Below are 20,935 nucleotides of genomic sequence, written 5' to 3'. Positions count from 1 at the left end.
TGTACACCTGTACTGAAGTTACTGTAGCAATAATCAGTTATTTCCACTGAACACACAGAGCCGCGGAGGCTGTGAATAAACCCGGAGCAGCGCCTGCGCAAACCTGTACCGAACGGGCTTCCTTTTACACTTAACCGCGAGAGGCTTTAGACAACTCTGGAGTTAAGGAGTCATTTGGAATATTTTAGTTAGCGGCCTATAAATAATTTCCCAAATTTCTTTAAGTACTGTTGGAAATGTATCATCTGGCCCAGGTGATTTGTTTGTTTTTAATTCTGCTAGTCCCTTTAGTACCTCCTCCTCATTTATCCTGATCTCTCTTAGGGTTTGACTGGACTGTCACTGCGGACAGTAAAAAAACTACCTGGGGCCACTTCAGCATATTGAAAAATATATAAAACTTATATGGATAAAGCTTTTTCTGTCAAATACACAAATTGAGACGTATAATTACGGTCAGCCATAAGCAAGTGCTGTGAGAATAAAGTGTCATTCTAAATTTGAGTCCTCGTAGCCCATTAAACAGGAAAATACATTTGGGCATTTTTTTCCTATCATTGTAATTTTATCATTGTAGGATATTTTTTAGGTTTGTAAAATGATTTAGTATTTTTATGATAGGACGCTTTGGGCTTCTACAGTTTGATAATATGATCATTTAAGATTTTTCAAACGAATAGCAAACTTTTAAAGCTGTTAACACATAATTCATTTAACCATCTGAAATGGGTGGATGCTCACAAAATTGGGGCATGTATTACTAAGTATTCATTTATGAGGTAACGACATATGGGTTTCCAGCTGCGTAGCCAAGATTCGTCTGAAAAGAACCATGTGCGGTATGTTTACATTGTGTCTTTCCTGGTGTTTGCAATCCAATGCGCAACTGCAGAACATGGGGATGGTATTGAGCAATGGAAAGGACGTTACTATGCTCTGTCATCAGCACTAGGGATCTTATATTTGTTTACCCAACCACAGACCTTGACTCTACAAATAACTAGACAATCTAAAGGAACCTCTGTCAGCCCTGGAACTCTCCGGTGATAAGGCAAGTTTCAGATTATGCACTAGAGTGCAGTAGACAGAAAGAGAGAGAGAGAGAGAGAGAGAGAGAGGGACTTTTACATGTAGCTTATAAACAATAAGTTCAAAATGCATATGTAAAATTATAGAAACATAAATTGTTTGATTATTTAAATAGTTAAATTACCAATTAACTGGGATTGAAACGTTTAGTCAATTAAACATAGATTTACAGCCCTAGTGGTCAGGATCCTGATGACAATCTTATGATCAAAACATTGACCGTTTTTGATAACCTTGAGGCATGGGCTAAACCTTTTATTTTTAATCTGGAGTAGTGGTCAGTGTATTCTCTTATTTATATTATAATAATAATCTAAAAAAATACACAATCTGGACATTGTAAAACAAATGTGAAATGTATAGCCTACCTGAAACAAGCTAACCAGAAACTCAATATCTTGTCACTCAATAATACCATTTTATATCTTCCCATTCATAAACATGAAACAACTTTTACTCAACGGCTTTGTTCCTGGATCTGCTGGTAATGTTTCAAAATCAGGCTGGTCAGCCAGAGATATATTTGCCATTCTTTACCAGCAAAACTCAATGAAGTTTGTTTTTCCGCAGAGCATCCAATAACTGGATGCACATAAACACTAGTTGATCTCCATCTATGAGATTACTGCATTAAGTGTGCAAGTTCATAATTCAGATGACACCTACACATATTCTTGATAGCTTCAAGTCAAAAGGCATTTATCCCCTTAACCTTAACCTGAACAGGATTTGTTTGCGAAGGGATGTGAAAGGCAGCCACTATCTTAAACATTTTCTAATCAATGTTCCAGACAAAGTCCCTGAGAAAGGTCCACCCCTCAATTACTGTGCCGTGTAGTTTGATTCCTGTAGAACTATTACAAACTATTAAAAACCTCTATTCCACCTACAATCTGGTCCTCCTGAGAAGAACTCATGTGAAGAAGAATGTCAAAAATGGCCCGTGAAAATGAGGAATGCAAGACCTTTCATCCAAATGTCAAAGATAAGAAAAAAGGAAAGAGAGAGATCCCCCTCAGACAGTGTAGACTAGAATGCTGGACAGTGGCCAGGAATGACTAGATGAAAAACTGAGATTCAGAAGTACCAACAGAAGGTGAAGAAGTTCCTAGCCTGTCATCCATGCCACCTGGAAAACATATTATAGTGGAGTCTAATCTAATCTAATATTCAGAAAAAAAACCATACTTTGCCAAAGTAACTGAAGAAGTAATTCAGGGTAAACTGAATGAGAGGAATGTCTGCTTTAGTTATTTGCCCTGAAGAGGAAGACAGAAAAACAGAGCAGATCCAAATTCTATAGTCCTCTCTGTTGGGATAACAGCTTGAACCATCAGTATAATCATATTTCCAATAGATTCGAGTGACTACAATGTGCAGTGAGAAAGTACAAATTATGTATGATGATAATAGAAGTCCGAGTAAGTTGCAGGCCATTCCTTTCACCCACCTCTGTTCCATGTTTTTGTTCAAAAATCTAAATTGTTTAGTTTCCTAATTATTGGTCTGTACTTGCTAATCACTGATTCCGCCCTACTTAATGGTGACCCAGCCCTCCTTTTGGTGACCTAATCTTAACAAATAACTATATACAATATTTTTCCTTTTGTGTTGAATCAATTTGTCTGCTACGTTATCAGTGTTTACGGCATGTTCACATAGTTACAATTACACTTTCTTTACTTCCATTACATTGGCAAAAAATTATAGACATGCACTATGTAACCAACAAACCCTGTGTGTCCCTAAATACTAGGATCACCAAGGCCACCTTTCTAACGGTTGTGAAACATATGTGGTTGACTGTTCTTGACTAAATAAGCATTTTAAATACCCTGACGTTGTTTGAAAGGCAGGATCGCAAAAATAGAAGTTGCCAGAAGCCGCCATTTGACTAAATAGGAAACCATAGTATTTTGCTTATACAGCATAGTGTTTATTTATTTGTATGCAACCAAGAAATTGCTGTCGACATATTTAAATTATTAGATCAATCTGCAGTCCTACTGTGAATGAAAGTTTAGCTATGATGAATAATGTATTTTAGACCAGGAAATATCCATTAATATTTCAGCCACAGAAATTTGATATTTTATTTTGAATTTAATACAGTTATTGCTATTATTGGTCGCACCACATGATGAGTGGTCACTCCAAATGACATGAAGACCTCACATAGTTAAAAAATCTATTTAACGAGATCAATACATGATAAATTCCATACAAATAGATACATTTAATAGATTTAATAGATAAATAGATTTAAACCAGATTTTATTAAAATTTCACAGAATTTTCATGAACACAAACATTTCATAAACATTTTTTTTTTCTAAAAATGTCATCACAAACATTTATAAGTGCAGCACACATTCATGGCTTTGTTTTGAACAAACATTTCATTTAACATGACAATCATCATGTTGCTGATTTTGGAATTTCCACGTGAAAGTGGGGTACGTGATGTTAACTGCAGGCATTTCTTTAACCCCAGTTATTTCTGAACTTTGTCCAATCTTGGCTGCTCAACTTAGAGTAGCATGAGGTTGCTAGCTCAGGTTCTGAGATGACAGCATGAACATCTTTCTTACAGTAGAAAATGACATCTGGAGTTTGTGGCCACATGAATAAGTTATTTTCACCTGACTGCCGCATGGAGCTAACCTTGACTTCCTCTTTGTTTTTAGGGTCACACACAATCATACTCACTAACTCTGAGATGCTGGTTGAATTTTTTTTGTATTTTTCTCATGATATTGTACAAAGATTAAACATAAACCATTGTGTCTTAAATATTTGAAAAAATTACTCAAATTGCATAAAAATCTATTCCAAATAAATCTAAAATAAAGTACTTTATGTATATAAATCATCAATTGAATATAAAAGCACAAAAACTGCCAATCTAGGACATATATCTATCATGGAAAACACTCTGCAATGGTCGCACCACATGATATTTTCAAGTGCAGTTCAAATTTACAGGCACAGAATTAGCCACCTAAACAAAAAGCTAGCTTCCCACAAAAGATCACTATGAAATGTATAATCAAAATACATATTTGTAGAAAAAACATAATATTCATTGTTTTTTTGAGGTCATACCACAATATCCAAATGTGGTAACTACATACCAGCCGTTAAAAAGGTTTTATTTTTCCAAATTTGAGAAAGTTACAAACCTGCATGCTACTTCCATGGGTCCTTGGCAAACTGGTATATGATGCAACTTCCTGTCTTTGAATGGATTTCAACATAAAAGTCCCAAAGTGGTCGTTTCTTGATGGTCGCACCACATGATATTTCATAAAATGGACATCATCGGACAAAGTTTGTTTGTATATTATGATGGAAATATAAATACTTATGCTTTGCAATTTTGTACAAGACTACAAAACACTTTGGAAATCATGCCAAATAGGGCAGAAAATAAATTTGAATAGATTTAGAGTAATTTCAAAGAAGTTTTCAAACCAGCAGTCATGGCCAGACGGTCGCACCACATGATATTTTGACACTTTAAATAACAGAAAAATGTGTACATATATTGTAGAGGTACTACACACATATGGTATCTTTTTATGCATTTAAACCTTTTTCTAACTGAAAAAAATGCAGTTGGACAGAAAATGTAGGCGTCACGTCATTGACCCATATACTGGTATGTGACATTAGTCATTGTGCTTGGTGTCACAGTACACAGTAGGATTGGGATAATGTGCTGCCCCTAGTGGTAACTTCATGAAAATGGTAATAAGCAACATGGAGTACACAACAGAGCATCATGAGCATATTCACGACTGAGTTTACTCTAATCGATTTCCTGCACGTTTTGGGAATGGATGGGCCTGTCCAACGTACTCTCCAGATCTCAACCTGTGTGACTTCTTTTGTGGGGTTTTCTTAAGGATACTGTTTACAGCAACAATCCACACACAGTTCAAGAACTGAAGCAAGACGTTTTAACAGCTGTGAACAGCATTAATGAAGAAACTCTGACTGTAGTAATGGAACATTTCCAAAGACGGCTGCAGAACATTTTGGATGCCTATGGTGCACATATTGAAAATGTTTTCACATGACTTCCACTCTCCCAAGACTGCTCGGTTCAGAGAAATCGAACACAATGATGTATCTCATATACCTTTCGATAATAACCTGCACCATTATACCAAGACATGAATAATGCTTTTAGTTTTTCAATGAATCCATACCCCTTTTCCTGTGGTAAAGCGCAATGTTTTAGTTTTTCAGTTCTGTATTTAAAGGTAGACTGAACAGCATTCCAGAGAAGAAAAATAGTGTGCTTCATTAATTTTCTGACTTAACCCACTCAGTACTCAGTCAGTGAGCTGTCTTAGAACTCTAGAACATGATATTCCAGGCAAAAGTAATGTTCTTAATACTAAAAAGGTTTGGATTTTGGAGTTTTACATGATTGAATCTGATTTTGCACAGTGAACAGAAGAAAAATCTACATCAAATCCATATTTGGTGTGACCACCCTTTGCCTTCAAAACAGCATCAATTTTTCTAGGTACACTTGCACACAGTTTTTGAAGGAACTCGGCAGGTAGGTTGGCCCAAACATCTTGAAGAACTAACCATAGTTCTTCTGTGGATTTAGGCAGCCTCAGTTGCTTCTGTCTCTTCATGTAATCCCAGACAAGGAACTTGCAAGGAACCTCCACCATGCTTCACTGTTGCCTGCAGACACTCATTCGTGTACTGCTCTCCAGCCCTTCGACAAACAAACCGCCTTCTGCTACAGCCAAATATTTCAAATTTTGACTCATCAGTCCAGAGCACCTGCTGCCATTTTTCTGCACCCCAGTTCCTGTGTTTTCGTGCAGTTGAGTCGCTTGGCCTTGTTGCCACATCGGAGGTATGGCTTTTCGACTACAAGTCTTCCATGAAGGCCACTTCTGACCAGACTTCTCCGGACAGTAGATGGGTGTACCAGGGTCCCACTATTTTCTGCCAATTCTGAGCTGATGGCACTGCTGGACATCTTCCGATTGTGAAGGGAAGTAAGCATGATGTATCTTTCATCTGCTGCAGTAAGTTTCCTTGGCTGACCACTGCATCTATGATCCTCAACGTTGCCCATTTCTTTGTGCTTCTTTAAAAGAGCTTGGAAAGCACATCTGGAAACCCCTGTCTGACTTGAAATGTCTGCCTGGGAGAGACCTTGCTGATGCAGTATAACTACCTGTCTTGATGCTGTGCTCAGTCTTGCCATGGTGTATGACTTTTGACCGTAAACTGTCTTCAGCAACCTCACCTTGTTAGCTGAGTTTGGCTGTTCCTCACCCAGTTTTATTCCTCCTACACGGCTGTTTCTGTTTCAGTTAATGATTGTGTTTCAACCTACATATTGAATTGATGATCATTAGCACCTGTTTGGTATAATTGTTTAATCATACACCTGACTACATGCCTACAAAATCCCTGACTTTGTGCAAGTGTACCTAGAAGAACTGATGCTATTTTGAAGGCAAAGGGTGGTCACACCAAATATGGATTTGATTTCGATTTTTCTTCTGTTCACTCACTTTGCATTTAGTTAATTGATAAATATAATCTATTAACATGTCTATTTTTGAAAGCATTCTTACTTTACAGCATTTTTTCACACCTGCCTAAAACTTTTGCACAGTACTGTAAATTTACTTTTTATAGAAGGAGTAAGGAGTAGGGATGTACCGATATATGGGCCAGCTATCGGTATTGGCCTGTTTGGGAAAAAAAACACTACACTAACTTTACATTATTAGCCAATTGCTTTAAAATGTCCAATATTTCTGACTGATGGTGCCTCTTTTATTGCATACAAATAAGCATCCAAATTGTTCTATTCATGTCCGTTTAACAAAATATGAATGATATGTACAAACTGTGAGAAGGATGCGAGATTGACAGCTGTGTGGACCTATTTCAAAGTGTTGAATCAGGACAGCAGAATGATCATTAGTAATGAGGTATCAATAGGATGAAGCTCAGGAAGGTATTTCGACACATCAAACTTGATAAATCATCTAAAAGTACAACACACTAAGGAAATGTAAGAGTTTCTCAAAATGAATCACTTGGGATCCCAAGTATTCGAGAATGCCAGAACATTCAGTCGGGAATTCATTGCCCTGAGTGACCAGCCTTTCTCTGTGGTGTAGGACGTTGGCTTTTGTAGGCTGATTGAGCATACTGAGCCCCATTATACACTGCCTAGTCTCAGAGCAGTCAGTGTTATTTCTCAGATGTGTTTTTATCAGAAATGTAAAATGTTGTAGCTACAGAAAAGCTCCTGGCCCATGACATTTCAGCCATCAGATTTAAAATGGAAATTTGGAGCTCCTATGTCAGCCCTGTGAGAAAACTGAAATCCCAATGGATAGACAAGGATTTCATGTTGAAAAAAGTATGCTGCATTCACAGGAGTTTTCAGGGTCACACACAGCAGACGCCATCTGATATTTGTAACACGGAACATTGAGAAATCACAAGTGCATGCGTTGTTGAGGGACAATGAGAGGAACATGGCTAAAGTGATGGAGGACAGTGGTCTAGCTAATTAACCGTGCATGACATTACACGCTTGCCTACTTGAGCCTACATGCTTTGCAGAAACGGTTATGAAGCCCAATAGAAAGGATCCAGCAAGACGTCACAACACGGTGGAATAGCACCTTTCACATGATGGAAAGCCTTCTGGAACAGTCCACTCACTGCATGTAGTATGTAGTAAAAAATTATCTGACCACAGCACCAGTGGGGACTAATCGAGAACATGCTCACTCTTCCCTTCCTGTTGAACAATTAACAAGAGACATAAGCACATCTGAGGCATCTGCTGCCGACATGATGCCTTCAGTGGCATCTATTAAGATGCCTATTAAGCAAGAAGGTTGACACAGACCATGGAGTTAAAACTACGAATAGCATGCTATTACAGGCTCTGAATAAATGCTTTGATAAAACTGAATCTGACCCACTGTACTGTATTGCAACCCTAGTGGACCTGAGATATAAGGACCATTACTTTGCTGTGATATGCTTGAAAAACATTTGGACATGATGGATAGGCCTGGTGGTGATGGAGACAAGGCACACAGCGCAGACACAGGTGACCGCAACCCACCACAGAAAAGGGCACAAAAAGACACAAGATGGGGCACGAGAACCCTCTCTGGTTGAGATTTTTTATGAGATTTTACAGGAAAACAGACCACATAGGCAGAGGACGAGCACAGCACAGCAAGTAGATGGATACCTTGAAGAAGTCTCCATCCATAGACACGAGAGCGCACTTGGATACTGGAGCACCAATCAAGGCCATTTCCCTGAGCTGACACACAAGTACTAATCTGACCCGTGCACCAGTATGTCTGTCTCATGTTATTGATGAAAACAGGAATAGACTGGCCTGTGGCAAACAGAGATGCTTCTGTTTGTAAAGAAGATCATGCCACATTTCCTAAAGACGTACGCTTGAAAATAAAGAGTAGCTGAGAAAACCCTTTGTTATAATAAAATTATATTATTATTATTTATTCATTGTTGCAGTTATAATTGCTTTTTCTATTCATTGTGCCATTTCCTGTTATTCAAATACATGGAAAAACAATGTTAGTTGTGGAAGTATATTACACACATGAATAATAAGTTTCATCACTTTGTCATTGTAATTTGTGTTAATTGAAAAGGATCATCAAAAGCAAAATATTTATTTATTTTATGTTAGGGTACAAATAGGAAAATACATAAGAAAATATCGGCATTGGCTAATTGTGTTATATAAATTCCGGCTATCAGTATCGATAACAATTATATATCGGTGCATCACTAGTACATCCCTAGTAAGGAGTACGTTTGTACGAGTATCTTTGTAAAGGCACATTCTACATGAAGCACGTTTACAATTTCTGTCCAGCCTTACAAAGGATGAACACGGTTTATACTAACAAGCATACAAACATATAGGCCTATGCTCATTTGGCTGCAAAGGATAGAATATTGTTGGTGACCAATTGCAAGATGCACTTCAGATTCTCTTAATCAACTTGAAACTAAATTATGAGCAGCTGGTACAGAAGAAGTGCCACTTCTCCCACTGAGTAGGTATTTTACCTTCTGCATATAATAGAAAGAGGATCCTTTAACATTCAATTGTGTGACCTTGTCCTTTGGAATTTGCACAGTAAGGCAACAGTGTTTGTGTTTGGGTATCCAAGTTGAGCCACATGTATGGTTTCACTTCTGCCTTTTTAACTGTTTCTTTCTGAACTGTCCTGCATCTGCAATCACAACATTTCAGATACAATTCATGGGTTCCTTGGTGATAAAGCCTTTACTAATGAACGATTGATGTTTTATTCCCATTCAAAATTCACCCATGTAGTTTTCTTTAAAGAAAAAAAAATTCAGTAGTATTAATCTGAATTAAGAGTAACTTTCTAGGTTGAAATAAATACTACTTAGGTAGCTCATGTCAAGCAATTTATTAAACTGATAGCCTTTTTAAAGTTCAGTATTTCAGTTCTTCCATCTTTCAAATTTGTATTGGCACATTCAAACTATTACAATATAGCATTTGTAGTGATAGTATGGAGTCTTGTTTTGGTTTCTGGACACTCACAAAGGAGTTTCACCATTGAAAGTGTACTGCGTGATATATCAACACCCTTTAAATGTCGTTGGCTTTAATCTATCTGATCTCCCCTCAAAATTGATCTTGCATTATAGAATTTCAGAACACAGGAGCTGCCTTGAGTACAGCTCAGCCAAATGTGAATTTGAAATGGCTGTACCACTATTTGATCTCTGAACTAAATACAATATATCTTCAAGAAATAATTATAAGTAAAATGATATCAATACCTTTGCTTTTGCTTGTTGTGGGAAAGGTGTAGAAGCATAAGATGATAAATAACTAACATGTTTTTGAAGTAGCTTAGCATTTTGCATTTTGCAAACTAGAAAATGTTATTGCAGAATAATGCCACCACCATATAATTTCTTGTTTTCAGGTAAATTGGTTTCTTAATCTACCAGAGATTAACTGATGTTGTTGTTGTTGTCTTGGCCTGTCTGTGGGACTATGATTTATTTCACAAATTAAAAATCAGGAATTGAAAAAAAGCTGGTGCTATTGCACAAAAGAGGATTAGAGATATTGGATGTCATTGTTTTTCTTTTTTACAGTAAGAAGCTAATTTAAATAAATCAAAGACCAATGGAACTCTTACATGTTCACTGCCAACAATATATTGATGTAATATTAAGGCATGGATTTCAACATCACTTCCACAGTACAAGAGACACCTATTGTTTTTGATAACTGGGTGTAACTTTGGATGTCATGTCTATTATCATGTCCTTAAAACAAAGTACTGTAATCAGATTTTCTTTAAATGACTGAGTGTCCTCTATTAATTCATCCTATATTTGTATTATAGTTTTATTTTATAAATTATCTTGTTCTGTAATATTGATCTTTATTGTACTAGCAATAATATCTATTATTAGAGCAAAATACTTCCTTTGTTGAAGTGATCTCCACAATTTGGGCTACTATTAAATTCTATTAACTATAAGTCAGAAAACATGCTTCATTTAAATCACAGAAACAAATTTCATAAAACAACTATTTTACCAGTATAGTTTGAAGGGCTGCAAATTCCAGCAAAATCAAGTTAAGAGTTATTAAATGGATAAAAGACAAAGACACACTTCACTGAACCTGCTATTCTTCGCTTATTTTTTGGAAAAAACATACATTCACATAGCAGGCCAATCTATTAATAGAAATGCAAAATTGTAAGTATTTCTCAAAATGCATTGTTAACACATAGCCAAAGTAATCACACCAAGCACCAAATACAGTTAGGTCCATACATATTTGGACAAGAACCCAAGGCAAAATGCTCCAAAAACAAGCAGGAACTAAAGACAGCTGCAGTGCAGGCCTGGCAGAGCATCACCAGAGAAGAAACCCAGCATCTGCTGATGTTTATGGGTTCCAGACTTCAGGCAGTCATTGACTGCAAAGGATTTGCAACCAAGTATTGAAACTCACAATTTAATTCATGATTATGTTAGTTTGTCCAAATACTTTTGAGCTCCTAAAATTGGGGGGACCACATATAAAAATGGGTGTAATTCCTACACCATTCCACCAAATTTGGATGTAACTACCCTCACATTAAAGATGAAAGTCTACACTTTAATCACATCTTAACTGTTTCCTTTAAAATCTATTGTGGTAGTGTACAGAGCCAAATGATGACAGTTGTGTCCTGTATATAATATACCTTTAATTTCTCAACATTTCCCAATTCTGAGTATTTTATTGGAATTGAACATCCATGTGAAGAAAAGAGAAATGACAGGATTTATTATGGAACAAATTTGAAAGCAGCAAAAGTGTTTGAACACGGATCAAGGTGTCCATTTCACAATATTAAGTTCAACCCTTAATACAGCTTATCAATAAACATCATATGGAAAGCCTTCCTAAAGAAATCACTGTGGAATCATACAGAAACATGACAGCATTTCTGTTCAATGTAGTATGTTTATATATCAATAATCCTGATAGATTATCATATTATTCAATTGCAAAAATGAAATCAAAAGCTCAGGACTTCTAAATATCATTCTAAATACAATGTTAAGATAATACAATTTAAATATCTTGTTCATAGCTCATAGTATCATTTGTATCTTAAATACTTAACCTGCAATATTGAGAGCACAGTGAACATTCTCAGGAAGTCAAGTCCTATCTCCTGGTTTGTTGTGGTTTCATAAATCGTTTAACTCAATCTACCACCTATAAACGGTTTCCAAACAAAGACACTTTCCATTGGGCACCATATTGAATCGATGGAAACCGTTTTAGATATGAAGATAGTAACAGGTAAAACACAATATTCATTAAAAACTAACATAAAACTTGGTAATGTTATATAAAAACAACAGGAATAACAACAACAAAAAACACACATGGTGTATGGTATCATCAGCCATACTCACACCAATGGCTTCCATAACATAAGAAGATGACACATGACAGATATTTATAGTAACAACATCCTTGCATACCTAGGTAAGACTGGGCACAACATGAGTTTCAACCTATCATTAATACACTTTGCCAGCACGCAATATTCCACAGTAAATAAGTTACAGTGCTTTATTACTTTTAAATGGAAGATGCATGCTTGTTAATCAAATCAGAAAGGGCAAGTCCACTGTTTTATAACTGTTCTCATTTACAGGGACAATTAGATGACATGCAGGTATTTGCACAACGTGCACATAAGAAAGAAACTGAAACATAGTCGCCATGACATCACTCTTCCATGACTGAGTTCAAGTCATTTCCATAGCACGACTAGTCAAAAAAGATCACCCACCGCAATACTAGCGTATGAGAAGCATGCTCTCGACTTGTTAATGCTACATTATTTTGTAAGTACAACATACTGATAAACCATGGGGTACACTGCGCCAGAGCATTAACTCACCATCAAATCCACCCATAATCTAAAGTATTAACTTTAAAAACAACTATTCTACTATATATTGTATAATAGCACACACAAAATAATTAAATAAATAAGCACGCGGAGATCGGGAAATATTTTGGTCACCTGTACCAAAATTGAAATCAATAAAATAAGATGCCACCCAACAGCAAAAAAAAAAACAACAACGATAATTTGAACTAATGGTCTCAATCGATGTCTTGTGGCATGCGCCCGTGCAAACGAGCCCCAGTCTGTCGCTATTCGCGATGCCCGTCCAGCCCATCTGTCATCTTTCCACTTTATCACGACTTTTCAAGACTGACGAAAGAGAGAGTTTACACCTTCAGATGCTGTCGCTAACTCTTATCTCGCCAGGCCTGCTTAGCATAAAACCCAATTCAAAGTAGCTGGAGATCCAGAAAGCTACAAGCTTCATCTTCTTATTCCTAAGGGTTGGCTGCTTTCGCCTCTTCTAAAGGTTTTAGGACACTGGCTTTTCAATAAACGGAGACCTCCTCCTACTTCCTAAAGCCATGATCTGTCAATATTAAGAAGTGTAGCCCTTGACAGGGTTTTACAGTACCTCGTAAAGGTCTCCTGAAGCCATGCTGGGTTGCGGAACTTGGGCTGTGCTTGTGCTGGGCTGTCTTGCTGGCTTTTTCAGCTCTGTATGTACAGGAGTGAAGCCCCAATAGACTGGTATTAGCGAGCTGCCTTGTTATTCTGAGCCAGCCGCAGCAGCAGATCAGCAGACAGCGTCAATCGAGCCCGGCTGCGATAGATCGCTCTTCGGTTTAAACAAACAAGTAGGGGGAGATTGGGGCGGTGCTGTTTATACTGTACGAATTGGTTTAGTGAAATTAGACAAACTCATCATCACTGGCATTTTATTTCCCTCCCCCATGACGTTTTTTGTGTAGGTAATTGATCCTAGTGAAGGTAGGCTAAGCACATTGTCACCATGTCCATTGCCATTGGAGTGACTTCAAAAGGCACTATTGGTTTCCATTTTATTGCTCTGGTTGAGTAGATAGGGTGTCATTTTAAGACTTTTATCGTCCTTTCTCTGCATTTGTCCTCTTCATCTGCATGATGTGTGGAGCGTGGCATGATGATTTGGTACAGGTGTGATAGGCTTCCTACATAATTGGTAACAAATGTACAGTCATTTAAAATTGTCTATATATTTCAGTCTCTTCTATTATTACACATGTATGTACAAATCTGTAGTAATCATATTAAAATTAGCACTTTAGATATACAAATTTGTAACTAGATTGTCTCTATTATTATTATTATTAGTAGTAGTAGTAGTAGTAGTAGTAGTAGTAGTAGTAGTAGTAGTAGTAGTAGTAGCCTAGTAGTAGTGGTGGTAGTTTTTTTTTTTTTAATACACTTTGGGGCTATTCTGAGAATCTGAAGAATCTTGAGCATTTTATGCATTCATCTTCTATTATAAAGAGTGAGTTGTGAAGAACTTGTTTTTTTACTTAATGTACATCACTGATTGTATGTAGCTACTTGGTACTATTATTTAACACCATCAATCAATGTCATATAATCCTGTCACTATAATTGAAATATATTCCATAGTCATGTTTAAAAAAAATAATAATCACATCATTGTCTAAATATGGTAACTGTATTTTTCAAGAACACATACTTTTCCTGTGATACTCTAGTAGTTTTAAACTCTTATTTAGTTTATTAACCCCCATTTCATTGCACACCCTGCATTGATATTTTGTGTGAATACATGTCATTTGCCTGGGGATTGTCAGTGGGAAATAGCATACTGGCTAAATTGAAAATGGGTAAAAGACAATTCAATTTCCACATCCTTGCAAAATAATCACTATTGTATGGACTGTTGTAAAAGACTATATACTATTGTGTTGATTAATCTGAAACAAAATTGAGGTATATCTGGAAACACACTTTTTTTGTCAGTTTTGACATCAGTACCCAATGCACATAGATCTAAGTAAATTAGTCTCTGATAAACATTGTCTAAATCACCATCTATGCCTCTCTGCAGGACATTTCCATTTGTATGTCCTTTGGTGTGACACTTGGAAGATAAATATTATACAAAACCATTAGTTAAATTACTTTAACAAGAAATCTACCATTGTGTAGAAATATAGATTAAATAATAGATTCTAGGTAATGGGGTGAAATAGGTGGCTTCATGATTGCCTGTTTGGAATTAGAAATAGAAAAAGTCCTATTATGGTGTGACAAAAATGTCCTCTTGAGCAACAGCTATCTGGAGATCACACCATAGGAAACAGACATTTCACTATTGATTTTTAGTCTCTTAAAATGTACTATGTCATGTATGATCTTTAAAGGTAGCATACATTCTTTAACACAAACTGATTTAGGATTTTAAGTTATAAGAACATTAAAACATAAGAAAGTTTACAAACAAAAGGAGGCCATTCGACCCATCATGCTTGTTTGGTGTCCATTAGTAACTAAGTGATCCAAGGATCCTATCCAGTGTCTTTTTAAATGTTCCCAAATTTTCAGCTTCAACCACATCGCTGGGGAGTTTGTTAAAGATTGTGACGACTCTCTGTGTGAAGCATCATCTCCTGTTTTCCATCTTGAATGCCTTGAAGCCCAATTTCTATGTGTGTCCCTGGGTGCGTGTGTCCCAGCCGATCTGGAAAAGTTCATCTGGTTTGAAGTGGTTGATGCCTTTCATGATTTTGAAGACTTGGACTCTGTTCCAGGGTGAAAAGGTTCAGTTCCCTCAGTCTCTCAGTAGGACATTCCCTTCAGACCTGGGATAAGTCTGGTTGCTCTCCTCTGAACTGCCTCTAGAGCAGCGATATCTTTCTTGAAGTGTGGAGCCCAGAACTGCACACAGTATCCAGATGAGCTCTAACTAGTGCATTGTACAGTCTGAACATCACTGCCCTTGTTCTCAATTCTACACTTTTGACAATATACCCTAACATCCTGTTTGCCTTTTTAATTGCATGGTCTTTCTCATGCTTTAGTTCTTCTAGTTTTATTCCTCCCATAGTGTAATTATAGTGGACATTTTTACCACATTGAATTTCATCTGCCAGGTGTTGGCCCACAACTGAATATTATCTAAGTCCCTTTGAATAACCTGTGCTGCCGAGATTGTATCTGCTGAGCCACCTATTTTAGTATCATCTGCAAATTTGACAAGTTTGCTAACTATCCCAGAGTCCAGATCATTAATATAGATTAGAAAAAGCAAAGGCCCTAGTACTGATCCCTGTGGAACTCCACTAACAACCTCCAGTTAGAAGCAACTCCTCTAATCGACACCCTCTGTTTCCTATACATCAACCAGTTCATAATCCATCTACTTACATTACCCTGAATGCCTACAGCTTCCAATTTGAGGATCAGTCTTTGGTGTGGAATCTTATCAAAAGCTTTCTGAAACTCTAAGTATATCATAACGTATGCTTTCATATGATCTACAGCTGCAGTTGCATGTTCAAAGAACTCTAAATTAGTAAGACATGATCTGCCTCATCTAAACTCATGTTGACTATCTCCAAGAATATGGTTTTCATTAAGATGCTCCTCGATTTTCTGTCTAATAATTTTTTCCAACATTTTGCAAGTAATGCAGGTGAGATTGATTGGTCTGTAATTTCCTGGCTCAGTTTTGTCCTCTTATGGATGGGTATGACATTTGCAGTTTTCTAGTCAGTTGGCACATCCCCTGTTTTAAGTGTCAATTGGAATATTTTAGTTAGCGGCCTATAAATAATTTCCTGTAAATAAGTACTGTTGCAAATATACCATCTGGCCGAGGTGATTTGTTTGTTTTTAGTAGTCCCTTTAGTACCTCCTCCTCATTTATCCTGATCTCTCTTAGGGTTTGACTGGACTGGTTGTTAACCTGTGGCATGTTATGCGTTTTTAGTTTTGTAAAAAACTCTGTGAAATACTCATTTAGAATATTTGACACATCTTGTTCATTTTCTAAGATACCTCCATTTTTGCCCTTTATCTGTTTCACGTCCTCTTTTATTGACCTCTTGCTGTTGGAGTATTGGAAAAAGCTATTTGCATTAGTTTTAGCTCCAATAGCTATTTTTCTTTTTATTTCCCTCTTTCCCTGCTTTCCTGATCACTTTCTTAAGATCGCTTTGGCGTTCTAGATATTCCTTGTATTTTGTTTAGTCTCTATCCCTTTTGTATGCGCTATACAACATTTCTTTCTCTTTATATTTTTGCATACTTCTATTAAACCATTTTGGCCAATGTTTTTTGGTCCTGAATTTGCTACGTTTTGGTACAAATTTGTCCTGAGCCTCAAGTAGTATATTCTTAAAATATAACCATCCACATCCTTGCTACATGCAGTCCTGATTACATTGTGCAATGCAACATCTTTCTGAACATTGGGTTGTCTGTAACACACTCCTACCTCTTTTATTCAAATGTTTAACTGACAAAGATCCTGTTTCATTACTAGGATCTAATTTGAGTTCTTCTGCCTCAATGTAATTTCTGACATATAATGCTAATTTCTATAGGTTAAATAATGTTATCCTATAGAAAGGTGAAATGGTTTCCTCGATGACAAGGCATAGCTGTTCACCGTTCACTGTTCATCTTGATCCACCACATACAATAGTTCAGGATCATCAAGAGAAACATTGTTCAATAACTCTCAATTAAGACTTTTCTGAAAAGTGTGACTAGTTAGCTGAGTTCAGAAATACAAGCATTTATCTTGAGGGTGGGCAGACAGCAAGCCTCAATACATTTGTAGTAGTCTAAATATCTGATGTGTGCTGGTCATATGCAAAAATCTTAAACATCATGCACAATGATAAGAGACCTGTACTGGCTCACATTGAGACATAACTCTGAGAAATAGAGACAGACATTTACGAAACCTTGGTGCTCTGCTCCATGTGTTGAGTTCACACAACAGTAAATAGTAAAACTGCTACCTCGTCAGCACTCAAATGATGACTGGAGAAAAAAGATTTCAGCTAGTATGATCAATGGCAATGGAGAGATACCAATTTTCTTCCAAAGGCATATGATCCCTCTCTATCAAAACACACATCTATCCTTGTATCATTATTCTGATCTTAGACCAACCTCACTCGAACACAGGCAAAATGTCTTTGTCAGAAATAATCTATTGAGCTATAAAGGACACATTTTCTTCCCAAATTTAATGTTACTTATTTGTTACTTATTCTAAGTAAATTAGAATGGAATAATGGAGTTCCAAAAATTATAGTTGTAAAATGGCTGATGCAGAACATATTTACTAATATGTCTTAATTTTGAAAACTAAAGCAAAAATGTAAAAAAAAAAATTCAGAATGATCCCTATCTTGTATTTCCTCATTTGTTGCATTACAGATGATTATTATATCATTCAAACCCATGGTGTTATATCACAGTACTATGGTGTGATATTTAACAATCTACCAATTGTAAAATCACGTGAAACACAGCCCAACACAGCATGACTCACCAGCTGTTTCAGTTCTGTACAGACTTTACAGTGTCTGGTGTGTTTCAATCACTATGAAATCATTAATAATTTTGTTGACTGAGATTCTCAGGAGAAGAGGCAGGCTGAGCAGGAGCAGGCGAGGGATCCAACACCACCGGCTTCAGGAGGGAGACGTGGAAAGTTGGGGCAATCTGGTAGTGTAGGGGCAACTGCAGGCGGTAGGTGACCGGATTGACCTGGCGCAGAACCCAGAAAGGACCAATGTACCAGGTGCTGAGTTTTTTGGAGGGGATCCCCATCTTGATGTCTCATGTGGACAGCCAAACCTCCTGTCCCGGCAGATATTGAGGTGCCGGGTGGCAATAACGGTCCGCTGCGGTCCTCTGGCGGCGGATCGCGCACTGCAGCCAGGTGTGCGCCACTTGCCAGACCGCAGCACTCCGGCAAAACCAATCATCCAGCACCGGGGAACAGGGGAACAGGGGAGGCTGGTAACCGAGGGTGCATTGGAAGGGAGTGAGGCCGGAGGAGGAGCTGGTGAGGGAGTTCTGCGCATTCTCGGCCCAGGGCAGATAGCGACTCCAGTCCATCTGCAACGAGCTGCAATAGGAGCGCAGAAACTTCCCGATCTCCTGGTTCAGGCGCTTGGTCTGTCCATTCGACTGGGGGTGATAGCTGGATGTGAGGCTCACATTTACGTTTAGTGCCTTGAAAAAGGAAGACCAGACACAGGAGGTGAACTAGGGACCCCGGTTGGAGATGATGTCCTCAGGCAGCCCGTAGATGCGGAAGACATGAGAGAAAAGCAACTCTGCAGTCTCCATTGCAGTGGGGAGACCCTTCAGAGGAATGAGCTGGCAGCCCAGGATGGCGGTGTAGCCCTGGGATTTGGGGAGGTCCGTTACAAAATCCACGGCAATGTGGGACCAAGGATGGTGTGGGACAGGGAGCGGCTGGAGCAGACTGGCAGGGAGGTGTCTGGAGGCTTTGGACCGCGCACAAGTGGAGCAGGTGCCGACGAACCTGGTGACATCACGCGCCAGACCGGGCCACCAGAACTTCCCCGAACCAGGGCGATGGTGCGGCTGACACCCGGGTGACCGGAGGCAGGAGTGGCGTGGATCCAGCACAGCAAGTGGGGGCACACGGATGACGGGACGTAGGTCCGGTTTGCTGGACAGGCGGAAGGAGCCGGATCAGCGGTGAGTCTGCGCTGGATCTGGTGCCAGATGTTTCACTGAATTGGAGCCAGAATGCAGGAGGAAGACAGAATGGATTCTGCGGACTAGAGTGCAGGAGAGGAGTCAAACTGCCGAGAGAGGGAGTCTGCCTTGATGTTCTTTGACCCTGGGCGGTAGGTCAGCATGAAGTGGAACCAGGTGAAGAAGAGCACCCAGCACGCCTGGTGGGTGTTGAGGCGCTTGGCTGACTGGATGTACTCCAGGTTCCCGTGGTCCATCAGAACCAGGAAGGGATGCGCGGCGCCCTCCAGCCAGTGCCTCCACTCCTTGAAAGCCAGCTTCACGGCAAGGAGCTGAGGTTCCCGATGTCATAGTTGTGCTCCGCCAGTGACAGCTTGCGGGAGAAGAGTCACGGGAACGGGGGACCCAGCTGCGGTGCGTAGTAGAGGTGGTCAGACAGGCGTGGGTCAGATAACGGCAGGACAGGGCAATCAGGGCAAGGCAGAGTCCAGAGAGAAGTCCAAAGTCATGGTCGGGAGGTCAGGCAAGGAATCCAGGGAACTAGGCAATAAAGGCATGGGGAGTAACGCTCGGAGATGTAGTACAATACTGACAAAACTTTGCAGTGACTAGGAGTGAGTGAAGGGTTTAAAGATGGAGCAGAGAAACAAGATGAGAGGTGCAGGGCGAATGGGAGCAGAGGGTGATCACAGGAGTTCACAAGGGTTCCAGGAATGTTGATTGATAAGGCAGGGTGATGGTGACATCTAGTGGGGGATAGTGGAAGTGCTAGATGGTAGCCATGACACTAAGCTTTCAGCCTTTAAATTATTTATAATTTGCCACAAAATAATAAGAGAATTCCTCTCATTCTTTCATTACAAGGATGTGAAGGTGCTAAATGGAATTAAAATGCTAGAATAATTTCACATTCATAATCATAATCATAAAATATACATACAAGATCTGAAAATGTATCCTTCTGTTGTACATACGAAATTGTCCACAGGTGGACACACTGGGGTACATTCATGAAGGGATTCATGACACTATTTCACGACTATTTCAGACACTTTAAAAAATATATATTTTTTTAAATAATTAAAGTTAACATCACATGCGCATACACTTTATTATGAATATGCTTTGTGGATAATTTATCATTCTTTTTGCGGATTTTTTTAAAAACTTTTATTCATGTTAAAAATGTTCAGATATAGAATCGATGTAATGTAAAACCCTTGATGAATATAGGCTAGTATTGATTATGAATTGATTAGGGTAGCATTGTTTATATAGGAATAATCACTGAATATGATTGCGGCTTGTTCTGGGGATATTTGCGAGCTGTTGTGGGGAAATCAATAAACTGTTGGAACATCTCGGGTACTGTTAATGCCATTATGGTTTAATAGAAAATTGCACTTATTGAAGGCTGTGATGATGGTCCCAAATCATCGCTGCTACATTGTTGCATTTTCCCTGTGGCCAGAAACTGCAACATTGTCACCACCTGTACTCTGCAATTTGTGGAGTTTATAACCCGAAAGATGGACAGCAGGAAAAACAGGCAACTGTGCTGAATTTGCCCCCTCTCACTCCATTTGATGTGCAATCAGACTCTGCTAGCATCAGAATACGTTGGATTAAAT

General features: G+C 38.4%; 1 protein-coding gene across 1 annotated transcript in view; it reads right to left on the bottom strand.

The window, feature by feature from the left end:
* LOC136759178 (chromodomain Y-like protein 2) overlaps positions 1-13,365 on the bottom strand; it is a 94,722-nt gene extending 81,357 nt beyond the window's left edge. Inside the window, exon 1 of the mRNA XM_066714059.1 lies at positions 13,204-13,365. Within this exon, the coding sequence (XP_066570156.1) occupies positions 13,204-13,227 (24 nt within the window). The 5' untranslated portion in view covers positions 13,228-13,365. The remainder of the gene's footprint in view (positions 1-13,203) is intronic.
* Positions 13,366-20,935: the final 7,570 nt, after the last annotated feature.

This window comes from Amia ocellicauda, chromosome 9 (assembly GCF_036373705.1).
Source record: "Amia ocellicauda isolate fAmiCal2 chromosome 9, fAmiCal2.hap1, whole genome shotgun sequence".
NCBI lineage: Eukaryota > Metazoa > Chordata > Actinopteri > Amiiformes > Amiidae > Amia > Amia ocellicauda.
This window is presented reverse-complemented; position numbering and strand designations above follow the sequence as displayed.